Source organism: Lotus japonicus, chromosome 1 (assembly GCF_012489685.1).
Source record: "Lotus japonicus ecotype B-129 chromosome 1, LjGifu_v1.2".
In the NCBI taxonomy this organism is placed as follows: domain Eukaryota; kingdom Viridiplantae; phylum Streptophyta; class Magnoliopsida; order Fabales; family Fabaceae; genus Lotus; species Lotus japonicus.
The window spans coordinates 109,795,979-109,812,338 of record NC_080041.1 but is presented as its reverse complement, the minus strand read 5'-3'; the positions used below and the strand labels follow the sequence as shown (position 1 = coordinate 109,812,338).

General features: G+C 33.7%; 3 protein-coding genes across 4 annotated transcripts; 2 read left to right on the top strand and 1 right to left on the bottom strand.

Annotated features, from left to right (window-relative positions):
* Window positions 1–1,525: 1,525 nt before the first annotated feature.
* On the bottom strand, window positions 1,526–4,867 carry LOC130729134 (pentatricopeptide repeat-containing protein At4g21065-like). The gene is made up of 2 exons (XM_057580769.1): window positions 2,561–4,867; window positions 1,526–1,938 (listed from the first exon to the last, which is right to left on the bottom strand). The coding sequence occupies exon 1, from the start codon at window positions 4,816–4,818 to the stop codon at window positions 3,088–3,090; it is 1,731 nt and encodes a 576-aa protein (XP_057436752.1). The 5' UTR covers window positions 4,819–4,867; the 3' UTR covers window positions 1,526–1,938; window positions 2,561–3,087.
* Window positions 4,868–8,266: 3,399 nt separating this feature from the next.
* On the top strand, window positions 8,267–13,143 carry LOC130729133 (chaperone protein dnaJ 10). Of its 2 annotated transcripts, none has more exons than XM_057580768.1 (9): window positions 8,267–8,580; window positions 9,446–9,505; window positions 9,614–9,696; window positions 10,713–10,830; window positions 10,937–11,066; window positions 12,062–12,220; window positions 12,316–12,488; window positions 12,628–12,708; window positions 12,858–13,143. In XM_057580768.1, exons 1-9 carry the CDS (start codon window positions 8,494–8,496, stop codon window positions 12,936–12,938), a joined length of 972 nt encoding a protein of 323 aa, XP_057436751.1. In that variant the 5' UTR covers window positions 8,267–8,493; the 3' UTR covers window positions 12,939–13,143. The 2 variants fall into 2 exon arrangements, with proteins under 2 accessions (XP_057436751.1, XP_057436750.1); XM_057580767.1 differs by having other exon boundaries at window positions 10,665–10,830.
* Window positions 13,144–14,409: 1,266 nt separating this feature from the next.
* Window positions 14,410–16,130, top strand: LOC130732422 (protein CASPARIAN STRIP INTEGRITY FACTOR 1-like). The gene is made up of 4 exons (XM_057584473.1): window positions 14,410–14,452; window positions 15,219–15,342; window positions 15,523–15,581; window positions 15,885–16,130. The coding sequence occupies exons 2-4, from the start codon at window positions 15,264–15,266 to the stop codon at window positions 16,014–16,016; spliced, it is 270 nt and encodes an 89-aa protein (XP_057440456.1). The 5' UTR covers window positions 14,410–14,452; window positions 15,219–15,263; the 3' UTR covers window positions 16,017–16,130.
* Window positions 16,131–16,360: the final 230 nt, after the last annotated feature.

The following is a 16,360-nucleotide window of genomic DNA, read 5'->3' as shown; positions in this document are numbered from 1 at the left end:
TTCCATTAAATTCATCTGTAAGAAGAAAAGGAACATTGCACTTATTACTAAGGTTGAAACAGAGGAAGTAACTAATACTAAAGTTAAGTTAGATCGAAGAATAATATACTAATTAAGATAAGCGTCTTCAAGGCAAAAGTCAAAGGCAACTATATATGAATATATCAATGCAAAAGCAACTCCAATATGCTTCTTAGAAGCGTAATGCATGACTACAGCTGAAATGGCATATATTTTTTGTGCATATAGCAAGATTTCAATTGGAGGGTACACAACAAAGTTGGGAGAATAATTTTAAATTTTCAAACGGGACTTGGTGGTAATCTATTGTTTGGAACTTATCTGCAATTTTAATCTGCACTAAGGAATAAAGCCCTATGCTTTATTTCTTATCAGACTTATCTGTTCCTACTTCCTATTAACAACTCATGTTCCTCCTCTTAACTCTGGTACACAAATGAAGAAAGAATAATTTTCAGTTTACAAAAGGAAAAATAAAGGATTATTCAGATTTTAGAAAATTAAATCCTCGATCTACATACTTGTAGGTGATTAGTCTTTTCATTATTTGCACTTCAAGCTCAAACAAGCTCTTGTGGGAGAGAACGTATTAAAGTTTAATATAAATCATTCATGTATCTTTATCCAACAATACTTAGTTTTAAAAATAATTAGTTCATGACGAAATCTTCTCTTTAATGTAGATTCTTGCCATTTGGAATCATTATTAGAAAAAGAGAATAAACGCAGCAGTAGGGGTAGGGGGGATAATTTCCTTATTTTGTTAATTATTTCAATTTGATTATGTATTCCCTTCTAGAAGCATAGACTTGAAATGCAATTCCGGACAAGTTTTTTTTTTGACACTCATTCTTTGTTCTGGAGTTAAAATAAATATAACTAATAAGATTCTCACACTTACAATACTAGGTGTACATAGCTACAAGAATGGTGAGTCTTGGTTTCCATTATTTACTTAACTGACAAAAAAAAGTTAAAAAGCTGAAACCACCAAAGTCACATTTCATTTTCTCCTGTTTGAGAATATAGAAAAAGATCAACAAAGATGAAAAAAGACATTAAATTTAAACAAACAAAAAATGATGAAAGTCGGTGTACTATGGTATTCTGTTTTATTATTCTATTTGTGGGATAGAGTGTGTACTAAGCTCAAATTATTAGTATTATATTTATGGTATATCATGTATGTATATATTATATATATGGTCACGACATTTGAAAAGAGGGAACAGGGATGATGAAATCTCCCATGATGCTTTCTTTCATGGATTTGAATATTTGATTGCATGTTCAAAATCTAAGTTTGGTGCATTTATTTTATTGTAGGAAAAGGCACAAGCATGTGGTGAGCCACACTATTGAATGGTTCACATGCTTCGGTGAAAAGTTGTCCTAATTCTTAGCATATTTAGCAGGAGCATATAGTTTTTTAATTGGTTTCTGATTGAAGTAGGTTGCGGTGATGTCATTTAGCAAGAGTACTGCTTTAGAATAGGTTAAGCTCTTAATTAAAGATGGGTTAAACGATAAAAAATATATAAATTGCATGTATAACATGGTGTTTAAGTGATACGTGACCACCAAATTAACACTACATCATTAGAGGGGTAAAAGGCCATTGCTCAATTGGACTTGGAGACAGTATATTCGGATATCCATTTCACTTTGGGCTTGCAGTTTTATAGAAAAATTAACTGGTAAAACTGTTCCTTCATGTAGACTGACCTATATCAATACACCGGCTGACCACGTCACTGTGATATGCACCATTCTGTCTTTGAGGAACGTTGTGGTTGGTTCAAGTGGTAGCCTACATTCTCTTTAAGCAAATATCGCTTGAGTCTTGTGTATGGAGAGCTAGCCAACCAAGATGTGCATGTTCTTAACTCGATTGAGATTGCTTCCTGCCGAGAACACCTGTTAAAAAATAAAATGAAGTAGCAAAAAGGGTGAATCTCCTCCACCGGCCATATAAATTCGGTTCAATCATTGATTTTCAAAACCAATCATGAGAGCTAATAAGAAAGGTTAGTGGCAACTGGCAAAATGATTTTGATAGTTTGTAACATGCATTAATTTCAAACTCATCAGACGGCTTATAACAAAACAATTGTAAAGCATTCATCCAATGTTTGTATTCTTATTCTTATCTTTTATGAATACACGTCTCAGCAGGAACAAAACAAGAGCACAATAATCATTAGAGTATAATTCTTAATTTGAAGTTCTTAAATTACTTAATCATGTGTAGGCAAGCCATTACAAATTTACAATAGTTAACCTTTCAAATAATAATCATGATAGTCAAAGTTCTCAATGATTTGGCAACACATGATTAAATGACTATATAAATTAATCGGTGCAGATTATTGTATTTTACAATGATGTCAATAAGGTTTTAATCTATGATATCAACTTATAGCTTAATGATACATATTAATCTGTTATCAACATCTTTAAGCCAGCAAAAGAATGTAACATACATGAACGCAGCTTATCAAAAAAAAAAAAACTACATGAACGCAAGTCCATAACATACCTGCAAATCTCTAACATTATCCGACCAAAGAAATTGCATAGAATGAAAGCTGTTCTGCCTCTCCAACCCTCCGATATGACTAATATATACTCTTAATATGTACATTTTCCATGGACTATGGATCAAAGTGTAGCCCATCTCGAATGCATTGCTCATTATCCAACATAGTGAGTTTATCCATAAACACACTTTTCTTCATTGACATTTGATCAGAGCAGGGTCATAGAAGAAAAAACTCCCACTAGGAGAGCTAGCCCCACTAGAATGTGGGTGTTCTCGGCTGGAATGGGATTGCCTCCCGTAAAAGATACTTGTACTAGACCGAAAAAAGAACAGGGCTATAGTTCATGAGTTATGTTTAAAACCTGCAATCATTCCATACGGCCAGTAATATCCCTTGGCATTTGCATTTGTCCATGGCCGAATTAGTCATCAAAGCAAGCAACTCATGGGACTCTGCATAGTTATTTCTCTTTTAAGTTTTCCTTTTACATGTTACAACATTCCATCCAACTACCATTCTCGTGCTACCAATAATCCTTACAAGAGCAATCTCCATTTTTGAAATGATGGAAACGAATTCTGTCTCTCACAATGATATCTCTTTGGTATATCTTAGAGATTAGTTTCATAAACTCGTGACAGTCTTCGCAAGACCTTAGGTTCTTGACAATCCTGATTTTGGACCCCTGACTTGTCCTTATCAGTCCATAAGCAAGAGCTAGCTTCTCGCTATGGTGAAGCAACTGGGTGGCTTTTTCCTCATCATCTATCTCGAGTAAGACCTCTGATAATTTCGGATTATACCCTTCTTTTTTAAGTTTATCTACCATCTCATCCAATTTGACAAATATGTTATCTGCTTCAGGGTGATTATAATCTCCCATCACAAACTCATGTAAAGCCCCATCAACTTCAATCCTACTAGACCCTGGTGGCTTTATGAGTCCCTTTTTATTCATCAACTCTCTAACCTCTGCCTTGTTAGACCACTTCCCTACCGAAGCATAGACATTACTAGCTAGTATGTAACTTCCACTATCATCCACACCCATCTCAAGGTGCTGCTTCATCAAACGCTCAGCTCTTTCAGTATCCTCATGAACTTTGCAGGCCCATATCAGGGTCCTCCAAAGAACCGCATCGGGTTTCATAGGCATTGCATTCATGAAATCTTCAGCTTCCTTCAAACACCCTGCTCTAGCAAGAAGGTCCACTACACAACCAAAATGCTGAATTGTAGGTTCTATACCGTAACGCTTCTTCATATCACTGAAAACCATGTAAGCTTCACGAACCAAGTCTGCATTCCTACATGCTGATAAAACTGCTGTCATAGTCCTCTCATCAGGTTTCACATTGCATGTTTCCATTTCAAGAAACAAGTCAATAGCTTCCTTGCATAGCCCGTGGCTAGCAAGGCCAGAAATCATTGCAGTCCAAACATAAACATCTTTGTCCACGACACCATCAAATACCTTCTTAGCACTCTCTATACACCCACTTTTCGCATACATATCAATAAGCGCAGTGCTAACATTACACTTACATTCAATTCTCTTCTTTTCCTTCACAATCCCATGCACTTTCCTCCCCATGCTCAATGCTCCCGAGTCCGCACACGCTCTCAAAACAGACACCACCGTAGCATCATTCACCTCAACTCCCGCTTCCAACATTCTCCCAAACAGCTCAATTGCCTCGACAGGGCGATCATGATCAACAAGCCCATCAATCAACGACGTCCAAGAAACCACATCTCTATCAGGCATTCTATCAAACAGTTCACGCGCAACACCCAAATCACCAAACACAGAGTACATGTGGATCAGCGCATTCATGATATAGCAATCAGAGCCAAAACCCATCTTAGTAATGAAACCATGGAGCTGTTTTCCTTGACGGGCAAGCTTCAAACGAGCACAGCATTTGAGCACGAAGGGAAAAGTGAAGTTGTCCGGTGCGGGAACACCGTGGGTGGGTCGTCGGAGCATGAAGATGAAGAGAGAAAGAGCGTGGAAATGATGGGTCGGGTCGGAACTTAGAGAATAAGCTCGGAGCATGGTGTTGTAGTAGTAAGAGTTTAAAGCGGGATTGGAGGTGAGAAGAAGACGAGCATAGTTGAGGTCGCCGGAGGGTGAGAGAGCGGCGAAGGTGAAGAGCTTGGAGAAGTTGCGTGGAGCGTCGTTGTTTGAAGTACCTAGTTTCAGAATTTGGGCATGAAGTTGCAGAGCCTCAGACATGGTTGTCACCTCCATACTCAACCCATCAGTTACACTCACTGACGGATCCAGAATTTTTAGGTCGTGGGGGCAAATAATACAAATAATATATTTCTTGGTCCCTCACTTATATACTTGAATCTAAAATGGTTCCTAATAATTTTTTTTTCTTCCCCAACAAATATAATTTTGTTTGATTTAAAATAGTGCACCTGGTGTCATAATGTTTATTTGACATTTTTATTTATTAATAACCGGTCTATATAAGCGCAAACGTGGACTTTTTACATCAAATTTAGTCCTGATAAATTTCTTTCATCAAATTTAGCCATTCTCTTCATAATCATCTTAAAATCCAGAAATTCATCACAAAACCCACAAATTCCCCTTCAACCTTTTCCTTCTCCTTTTCCCACTCTCAACCAACAAAACTCCACACCCAGCACCACCAAATCCCGCACCCAACAAAAAAAAGGGAGTGTTAAAAATTAAGGAGTTTTGAGTAGGAGAGGAAATTCTTTTTCTATAATAGAAAGAATAGTAAAGTTGGATAAATGTGTTCCAATCTATTATCTTTTGGATATTCGACTTGTTGAAAAAGTAAAGAAGTATAAAGAAGTGAGAGAAAACTTTGTTAAGGACGTGAGGTCAAATGCAAGAAGTACAAAGAAGTCAGATAAAAAAGTTGAAGAGATTTAACTTTTAGTGGCATTGGAAGTAAAATAGTGTAGCTATGGGGGCATTTAGTTTTTGGTGGGGGCAATTGAATATTTTATATTAGAAATAGAAGGGTATTGGGAAGAATTTTGCTCAAGGACGTGGGGTCAAATGCCTCACCCACTTAACACGTGGGTTCGTCACTGGTTACACTCACAACGTAAAATCTCTTGCCTTATTGGGTGTAACGAGATAGACACTTGACGTACGCAGTTTCTGGCGGTTAACTCCTGGTAACTCCAAACGCCACAAATTTACCACAAAAAATTAATATATGTATTGTATTTTTCTATTTTAACTTTTTAATTCTTACGTAATCTGAACCGTTAAAAATATTTTATCAATATATTTAAGAACTGAACTTTCTTTTTTTAACAAAACTCATTATTTCCGTACCATCATAATAACATGGTAAGACAAGTGATCCATGATGGACGAGGTCCATGCTAGCCGCCTCCCAATAAAACATGAGAAGTTGCTTCCTTTTTGTAAGGGAAGGAGAGAGAAGAGGTCTTAGGAGTGAAGATTTTTAAATGTAGCACTTAAAAGAGTTGATCAATGTGTTACTTTGATGTGAAATTTTAATTTTTCTTTCCAACTTTAACATATTGTTTGATTATCCAAGTATTGAATTTAGGTCTTGGTTATTCTAATTAGAATTGTGAACAGGAACATTATCACTCAAATAAAAAATGGACACTATAATTCTAGATGTAAGTTCTAGTTGACATTGTCATAAACATGTTGTAGAAACATTTTGGTTTTGCCTAGTAAGCGTCTAATTTAACTTGAGAAAAAGTTTGATGCACCGACGGTGTAAAGTTTTTTTACACCGTCAACCAATCAGATTTCTTGAATGTGGGAAAGATAGATTTTTTATTTAATTAAACCAAGTGACATGACAAATCTTTAAAATCTGATTGGTTGATGATGTAAAAAAACTTTACATTGTCGATGCATCAAAATTAAACTCATTTAACTTTTGGGTTGCTCATAAGGGTTGTATACTTTTTTTTCTGGCTTTACAACGTAATAAAAATCACATCAATATCATTTTTATGGCGTAAAATATACCCAAGATTATAAAACTTAAAACCGCACAATTTTCATTTAAAAAAAACTTGTACAATTCATATTCAATTCAATTTCTAAGATGAAATTCAGATATGGAGATCAAAACTCACTAACATAAAATTGTAAAACACTTGAACTCATTAAATTTCATATCTCCTTGATAAGCGAACTAAGGCTGAAATTAAAGTTAAAATAAGATTAAATTAAAATGAAAACCAATAAAATTGTGCTAACATACAACTAACAATTTTTACAGATCTAGTGTGAAAAGATGGTGGTTTTATCTACTCGTACACGTTGTTTGTAAGCTTAACCTAACCATGAGTTCATCACTTAAGCATGAAAGACACCATGCTGTTGCTGTGCATACTAATGGATTATATATACATCCTCATTTCATTTCTCATTTCATCATCAAGCAGCAACACAAGTGAATAATTATCATGGCAAGGTTCCTTCAGCGGGTTCAAATCTTTGCAGCTTTCTTTGCTATCCTGCTCCTAGCAACATCAGGCAAATGACACTACATTACTCATGATGTTATTTACAGCATATGCTAGCTATGTAGTAATTTTTCAATTTATAATGTATTATACATAGTGCTTATATATATTGAATTAATTTGCTAAGCTATATATCTATTGAATGTGGCAGCTTCTGAAGAAAAGGAACCGAAAGATGGATGTTTGCGCAACAGCAAAACGTGGCCCCATGCGAGATGCTTCCACTCTTCAATCTGCGATCATCACTGCAAGTACTTAGAAAATGCAATATCTGGCCAATGTGATTTCCTTCTCAAGAAATGCAAATGCAAATTCTGCGATGAAGACTCCACTATGAATTGATGATCCTCATAATATATATCTTTCTTTCAGCATGTCTAAATAAGATCGATTCCCTATATACGTACCGTGTATTTTGGGGATCGAACCATCTTTTTAAGTTGTTGTTTAGTTTCATGAATAATTAGAGGAGGATCACTAATTTCTAGTCTATGTAATGTGATAGCCAATAATTTGCATGATGTTCCAACAACATTACTTGCTTTTGTAATTTTTGGCCATCACTTATAGGAAATAAAAAAGATGAATTACTATACTTTTTTGTGTTTTTTTCTGGCATAACACAATTTATATATACATGACTTTATCATATTAATTTACCAAAAACATGAGTCGAAATTCAATATAAATAATCAAACCAAATTCATAAAAGGATAATGATGAATAATAAGAAAGATAACACCAACGAGTGGTTGGTTCAAGTGATACATGCTTAATTTTTTTTGAGCAATGTCTCAAGTTTGACTCTTGCAGATAGAAAAAACCCTATCATAAGAGTTAGCACTATCATAATATTCCGCATGGAACATGATTGTCTCATGTGTGGAAGAAAAAATAATAATAAGAAGAAAGGTAACAAGAAGAACTTAAGAACACACAGAAAAATACATGATTGTTTGGTTTTTCCTATATTTAAGCAAATTCAACTTTTTTTTGACGGGCAACAAATTCAACTTAATTACACTATTCTTTAAAAAAAACTTAATTACACTATTAGTTGGGCTAGCCCAATAAATATTTTAACATGCTTTTGACCATTAAAAACATCATCATCTCACTCCAAAGCCCAAATAGTCAAAAGAGTTAATGAAACATTTTGGGTACAAAAGAAACATGAAAGCATTTATCGATGAGAAAACGAATTGAAATGACCAATGAATAGAAAGAAACTAAACAGAACACGAGTTTCAGAACTGAATTGAATTACCAGAAAATAACAGAGATCCTTCTTTCATGGCCGTGTCGTCGCGGCACAATCATTTACCTATGTTCAACACAGCGTCGTAATGCTAACTGGTTCTTCATTGGTTTATTTTCCTAGTTTTGGAATTATGTATTGTGATTCGAATATCAAACCATGGTGAAGGAGACAACGTACTACGACATTTTAGGGGTCAACGTTGATGCATCCCCTGCAGAGATCAAGAAGGCTTATTATATCAAGGTAAAACCCTTCAATTCTGATTTCTCAAAGAGAATAGGCAAGTGATTCTATAATGCTATTAAATTTTCCAATCTGGTGAATATATAAAATTACAGTAATGCACGGTTGAAGCATTATGATTTATGAATCTGGCTTAATTTTGTTCATGGTGGGAGATGTTAAAGCTTTTATCATTTAATAGAACCACGTATATGTTTCCCTTGTAAACATTTGCTTTAGTTTGAATTATTACCAATTTTGATCTCAATAAGCGGCTATAGAATGAACATTGAACTCTTAAAAGTTGTATAGTGATATTATACCACTTGTAAACGTCTCCACCAGACAGTTAAGCCATTGGTATAAAAATACAATCATGTCACCAATCATGAGCTTTAACTTGATATCTTATGGATTGGGAAGAATTGATTCTTGATATTGTGTAACCTCTCTATTGTTACCAACAAATTGTTGCTTTGGCACCATGTCTATGACCAACTTTTCTGCTAAAAGCTTAAGCCATTAGTTGAAGGCTCATGATTGGTTTTATATCTAGCATTGGTGTACTGTTCTTCATCAAAGAGCCAATCTGCACAGATAATACTGTTTCCATTATTTTTCTTGCTTAGAACTTATGATTTTTGTAGGCCATAAGGAAAAGTTTGTTAAAACTTTTTTGTTGGAAAGGAAAAAAATGGCTCTCTTCTGCTTGCTTTTAGATTCAACATTTAGAAAGAGTGAAACGTGACTTTTATGCAGATGGTTTCCTTTCTCTATTTTCCTGACTGACTCGTTGATTTTTTCCACTTGAAAATTGCTTCCTTTGGTTCACTTTGATGAGTTGTGATATATCTCCTGCCTTGCTTCTCTTTTATTTCCTTTGCAGGCTAGGATAGTTCACCCTGATAAAAATCCAGGAGATCCCAGGGCTGCAGAAAATTTTCAGGTAAGCATTATAAGGCGTAGGAGTATTTTGCTTTTGGATTTCTTTCCCCCTTTAATTTGCTTCACTTTTCTCCCACATTCATATTAAAAATATGGAATTTATGCACAGATACTTGGTGAGGCTTACCAGATTTTGAGTGATCCCAAGAAGCGTGAAGCATATGATAAGCATGGAAAGGCAGGGTTACCACAGTAAGTCAACACAACCTTTTATAACTTAGTAGTGATTAACTAGTTATAACTTGCGAGTAAACTCAATGAAATGGTCAAGTTTTGTTCTTACTCCTTGATGATTTTTTTTTATCCTTAGTTAGAAAGTGGTTTGGCCATGCCAATTATGTTAATGTTAGTGTAACTGGTGAAACTTTTTCAAACAGTTTTTTTGAGCATTTTGGTTAGAAAATAACAGTAATTTGACCTAGAGATGCCAGATCTGCGAACTTTTTTCACTTTTTAAGCCTTTGAAATTATAGTTGAGACAATATATAGGCTATGTTTGGCATGCCATTTCAGCTAACTTATAGCTTATTTGACTAGCTTAAAGCTTATTTGACTAGTTTAAAAGCTCTATAAAAGTGTTTGGCGAATGAGCTTATTTCAGTAGCTTAAAGCTTTAAGCTATAAGCTATCTGAGGTAGCTTATAGCTTAAAGCTTATAGCTTATTGAATTTATTGTCATTTTTATCCTTAATATTTTATTAAAATTCCACCATATAGGTATTAATGTTAAAATAAAATAAGTAAAAATTAATATTATATTTTTAAGATGATTTTTTTGTTCCTTCGGAAAACCTATTTTTAAGATGATAAATAAATTGAGTCAAATTAAAATATTTAAAGTTATAATAATTTTAATATTAATATCTTATAGGTATTAATGTGAAAATAAAGTAATGTTAAATATAAAAATAATCATACAAGGATGTCCTCTTATGTCATTTTACAATTTCAGCTTGTTCAACTGCTAGTTTTACCAAACACTTTTGTTACAATTACAGAGCTTTTCAACTTTCACCTATAAGCTTTCAGCTAGCTTATCAACTTTCAGCTATGAGCTAGCTTTTCAGCTATCAGCTAGCTTTTCAGCTTTCAGCTAGCTTCTCAGCTAAACATGCCAAACATAGCCATAAACAAATTCCCTTATTATTATTTTTCTCCAGAGAATCCATGATAGATCCAACAGCTGTATTTGGAATGCTTTTTGGAAGTGAATTGTTTGAAGATTATATTGGAAAACTTGCAATGGCTTCTTTATCATCTATAGAAGCTGAGGAAGTCTCACTAGATCTTGAAGTTCGTATGCAGAGAATTCAAGAAAGGATGAAAGTGCGTTTCATTTTCTAGAGGTCTAATACATATTTCCTTCCCTAGATCCCCTTCCCCCTCCCCATATTTTTCTATCTGAAGCTTTTGCCACGTTCTCAATTTGTAGACATGGCAGAAGGAAAGGGAACAAAAGCTTATAGTGACCCTGAAAGATCGCTTACAGCCTTTTGTTGATGGTCGAACAGATGAATTTGTATCGTGGGGAAATTCAGAAGCTTGTGACCTATCAAACGCTGGTAAGTTCCCTCATATGCTCTAATTCTATGACTATTAGTGAATCATGTATTACAAATAATCTTCATTTGAGAGGTTCCAGCATCTTAAATTTATTCTTAATCATAAAATCGCTAAATATAAAATGATTAAATCCTTTTCAAGTCCTCAATTTAATCTAAATTATTTTTCCTAATATGGTCATGCATCTATATCCAAATTTGGGATGGTCAATATTTTATTAGTATGCCGAGAAACTAGAGAAAAGATGATAATGTCTAACTAGTGTGAATTGAAGAGTCTAATGTCTACAGATAAAGTTAGAAAGAATTGAAGAGGTCTGCTTGAACTTTTTGCTTCTACTCTTCCTTCTCAAATATTATGTCAAATGCCTCCTCCTTTTGGTTATTAGTAACATGTGAGTAGACAAGACAAACTACTTTATTTTTCATTTGTTCTTTAAGAAAAAAATGCTTCATCTTTTTTGTTTGCATTTTCTTATGTACTCAATTTTGTAAAGACTTGCACGAAAACCCCAAGCTCTTGTCCTTTATTTAAACATCCTTGGCAGCGAGGTGGGTTGTTCAAGTAGGAAGGCTGCTGGGTTGGGATACCCTTTATTTTTTATCCTGAATTTTGATTAAAGTTGTGTTTATTTGTTTACTTATTCAAGTGTTGAAAATGTGGATTTTGTGAGTTGGCTAGGAACCTATGACCTTATAAGATGGTAGACTAAAGATTAGAACATGCTTTTGAGAAGATAGAAATGAATGTTGGTGCAAGATGAAGATGAAAAAAGTGAGGGAGTGCCATGGGGAGGGATTAAGGTATGAAAATATTAATAAATTGTCTATGATAGTCACTTGTTACCGATATAAGCAGATTAGACACAAATGTCAACCCTCCTTCAGTAACTCTAGAGAAAATGTAGATCAAATGAACATGGTTCATATGAGAATAAAACATTGTATTTATGAAATTCATATTGGAAGATGCTACAATATATGTTACTTTTCAGCTTTTGGAGAGGCCATGCTACATACAATTGGTTATATCTATACCCGAAAAGCTGCCAGAGAACTTGGAAAGGATAAGCGGTATATGAAGGTTCCTTTTTTGGCAGAGTGGGTACGAGACAAAGGACACTGGATAAAGTCACAAGTGATGGCAGCCTCAGGTAGTATGCTATAGTCAATGATCTGTTATCAAGCTGAGATGACATTAACCTTTCACAATTTTGGAATTTTGAATTGGCCTCAATTGCTTCTGTAGGTGCCGTGTCCTTAATTCAAATACACGAAGAGCTCAAGAAGCTAAACCAAGGAGAAAACAAGGAAGAAAACTTGGTAAAAGCTATCGAGAATAAAAAGGATGCCATGATAAATTCCCTTTGGCAGATCAATGTGATTGATATTGAATCAACCCTGTCCCATGTCAGCCAAGCTGTAAGTTCAAGTACTTGTCATGACATATACTTTAAGAAATCACATATGCAGTAAGAACAATGATGAGTTAGAAATATATCAAAATATCAATTAATCATAAGGTTTTAATGAAAGGATCTCGCACTTGCTATTTTCTCAGGTTCTTAAAGATCCTGGTGCTTCCAAAGATGTTCTAAGGTTACGAGCCAAAGCGTTGAAGAAGTTGGGAACTATCTTTCAAGTAAGTGTTTCATGGTTTTTCGATGTTCATGCATCAATAGCACCTAGGACTTAGGAGTGAGGGTTTCTCAATAATTATCTATTACTTTTATTCATATCTAAAATAAATTGGTTGGAACTTGTAATTGAGAAATCATAATTTTACCTCAGGGTGCCAAGGCTGCTTACAATAGAGAAAACAGTCTTCGCCACGAAAGTGACAGACCAAGAGACACGTCTTCTTCATCATAGTCATTAATAGTCATGGAAGCTCCCAATTTTGAAGGATTTCCAAACATGCACTCTTTAATTTTTAGAATATAAAGGAAGTGTTGTTATCTGATGGAATATGTCCTATTACTTAACTGTTAAATCTAATTTCTATGATATGTAAATGGACCAATAAGATATATGATGTGTGAATTTTAAGTATATATATATTTTTGTTGAGAAGCTATATAGGAAGGAGATAACTCATAATGATTTCACCATTGAATTTCATGAACTTCCTTTTTCGTAGTAAAAAGTTAATCGCTCAAAATGAAACCCCTAAAAGCAAGTAAGTTGAATTCTGCATATATTGATTCTAATAAATTTTTATCAAGAGTAAGCTAATTTATTATGTTATTTTGTCTATTTAAATGAAAATTAATAGAAAAAAACACAAAATTCCTTGGGTTATTCTAAAATAATATAATAAAACTATTTACAAATTGATTGTTTGTGACGGAAAATAAACTTGTCGACAAGTTTGTGACGGAAGACAATTCCATCACAACATTTTGCGACGAAAAAAGTATCTTTATCAGCGTGTTTGCGGTGGAAACTTAATCCTCACAAAACCCTTGTCCCTGTCAAACCAAGGATTCTATGACGGATTGACTTTTCGCTGCAAACAACCCATGTTGATAAATTATTTTCAAACTATTTTTTGGTAAATTGTTTTATTTTTTAGATTATTTAAATAAAAGAACCCAAAATATCTCCGAATGATAGCTCAAGTGGTAAGAGCTAGGGAGCATATGAGTTGGGTGTGGGAGGTCGAGGGATCAATACTTTGAGGGTGCAATTTATCTTTCTGATGTAAAAAAAAAAACAAGAACCCAAAATTTACATCTTTAAACATAAATCTCCATAATATTTATTACTTTAAAAATATTAACAAAAATATGTAATTTTTTATTTTCTAATATATATCTAAAAAAAATCTTTTTAATGTTTTTTTATCAAATTAAATAATTTAAAATATTTTATTTTAATTTATTTATCAAACATTAACTCCCTATAAAAAAAAACATCAAGCACTGCCATTTAGTTTCTATTAAAAAATTGCTTTGTGCTAACTGCTTAGTTCAACCGAAGTCTTGTGGGTTGACCAATTATTGTGTTCTAAGTTGGGGTAGAGAAGATAATCCTTGAACAAAGAGGACCACGAACATCCTAAACACACTTTTAAGAAAAGAATTTAAAGATAAGAGTATTTTAATTTACATGCTCCTCTTTGTCTCCACTAATGTCCTTTCATTTGGTATTTGGTGCATTGTCCTTGTCATCATAGATATAATTGAGACCACTTGTCATCCACAAATATTTTTTATGCAAACCTAATATCTCCTTTTAAGCAAGACCAACAGATTGTTATCCCCTTAAACCTAGGGATGCTATATATATCTAATTCTCATACACAGTCTCTTCTCAATTAAAGTTGTACCTATAGCACAAGAATGAGTCTCGTACTGTGCTGTTTATCACTCGATAACAAAGAGGTTATAATTTAATAGGAGATACTTAAAAGTTGTTTTATGAAAGTAACCGGTGTTGGATAGAAGACTGTTTTAGTTGTCGCTCTTCTCTGTTTTGAAGCAAAGAAGGAAGTGATTTGTTCAGCTGTAAACTTTGATGTTCTTGTTTACGACTCTACTGCTAGAAAGGATTCCTTTGCCTATTATTTCACCCAATGATTAAAGAGAACTTCAGATTCTTGAGCTGAAAGCATTCCGTCCGAGCTGGCTCTTGCTAGGGAAATCTATACATTTCTTATTCTCTCTGTCCCTTTTTCTTTTTTGCTTCTTTTCCTCGATGCGATAAAATATATAGTTAGATCTGATTTGAGGTTCAAGAGATTCGGAGTAGTTCAAATAAAAATAAACTTATTCAACTTATCCGATCCCATGCGCTAACTATATTTTTACTTATTAACAATAATAAAATTTATAATATGTTATTTATAATAGATTTCTTATATGTAAAATTAATTTGGGAATTTTTTTAACTTATATTGAATCAAGTTTTTCTTAATCCTAGATATATTCAAAAACATAAAAAAATTCCAAGGTGTTAGACTTCTTTTATTTATTTGGTCGACACTAATTAACTACTAAGACTCAGTGCCCCAACAAAAGGAAAGTGGTCTCCCTTTACCTTTTCGGTTTGAATTTTAACTAATTAATCCTTTCAAAAAAAAAATTAACTAATTAATTAAAGAACACATAACTTTGCTTTCTTTCTTTACAATGAGTCTGTCTATTTCAGGTTTTCTCTTTGGTGCTTCCTCTCTAAGGGAAACATACCAAGTTCATGGCTCTCATTCTTCTCAAGAAGTTCAGCCTCCTCTTCCTCTTCATTTCTGCATCACTTTTATCAACTTCTTTTGCAGGTATATGTCACTTTTCTTGTATATACCAACCCTACTTACTTTTTAATATGGCTAAATTAACATTGAACACTGATATTAGTCATCACTATCGATCGTTCACAGCTTGGTATTGCACTTTGTAATGTTAAAGTATGTTTGAATTAACTTCCATTTTATCTGTGCTTAATGACAACTTAACAGGTCGACAAGCGAAGTTAATCAATAACTTGGCTGCAGATGTGGATTTAGTCCAAGAGGAGGTACATATATGAAACTAACATCATTTATTAATTTTAATTCTTTGCAGAATGTTTGGAAAAGTCTGAATGAAATGAAATTCATTTCGGTAAAAAATAAACTGATCTAAACATGCTATTGTATTTGCTGATTTCTTGTTCCTTGTTCTCTCTCTCATTCATTAAGCCTTGTACCAAACAATATGGTGCAGAACTCGTGAGCTAACCACATCTAATGTGCAATTTCCATTTCTATATGTAATTAAGGAGTTTATTGTATACTTTCACAGTTTCATATACTTTGCTTAATTTGATATATATATATAGGAAACACCACTGAATGAGGAAGAAGTAATCAACATGCACGAGAGGCTTCTAAGGGCTAACGCAGGAGATTACGGAAGATATGACCCAACTCCAGTTCTATCTAAGCCTCCTTTCAAGCTTATACCCAACTGAATTATTGTTTGAATTGAGCATATGTTCATTAATTAAAACGTGGCGGCCACATATGTGTTATGAAATTAATGTAGCACTTGAATAAATACCAAAAATGATCTACTTTTTATGTTATGTTTTTTTAAAGGAGATTTTATATATTTATTTATTTTTGAACTCGAGAAATATATATATATATATATATATATATATATATATAGAGAGGATGTATCTTATGAGAAATGTAGACTTATGTGAGAAAATGAGAATAAATCACGACCGTTAGATCTAACCATCAACGGTCAAGATTAAAACATTAAGTCATGTGACTTTTTTAAGTGATCATGTGACAATCACATGACCAT

Bases quoted from the DNA above. Each gene is read 5' to 3' on its own strand.
- LOC130729134 (XM_057580769.1), bottom strand. From the start codon at position 4,818: ATGGAGGTGACAACCATGTCTGAGGCTCTGCAACTTCATGCCCAAATT.
- LOC130729133 (XM_057580767.1), top strand. From the start codon at position 8,494: ATGGTGAAGGAGACAACGTACTACGACATTTTAGGGGTCAACGTTGAT. The intron at 11,067-12,061 runs GTAAGTTCCCTC...GTTACTTTTCAG, and splicing joins TTGTGACCTATCAAACGCTG to CTTTTGGAGAGGCCATGCTA. The intron at 12,489-12,627 runs GTAAGTTCAAGT...CTATTTTCTCAG, and splicing joins TGTCCCATGTCAGCCAAGCT to GTTCTTAAAGATCCTGGTGC.
- LOC130732422 (XM_057584473.1), top strand. From the start codon at position 15,264: ATGGCTCTCATTCTTCTCAAGAAGTTCAGCCTCCTCTTCCTCTTCATT. The intron at 15,343-15,522 runs GTATATGTCACT...ACAACTTAACAG, and splicing joins TTTATCAACTTCTTTTGCAG to GTCGACAAGCGAAGTTAATC. The intron at 15,582-15,884 runs GTACATATATGA...ATATATATATAG, and splicing joins TGGATTTAGTCCAAGAGGAG to GAAACACCACTGAATGAGGA.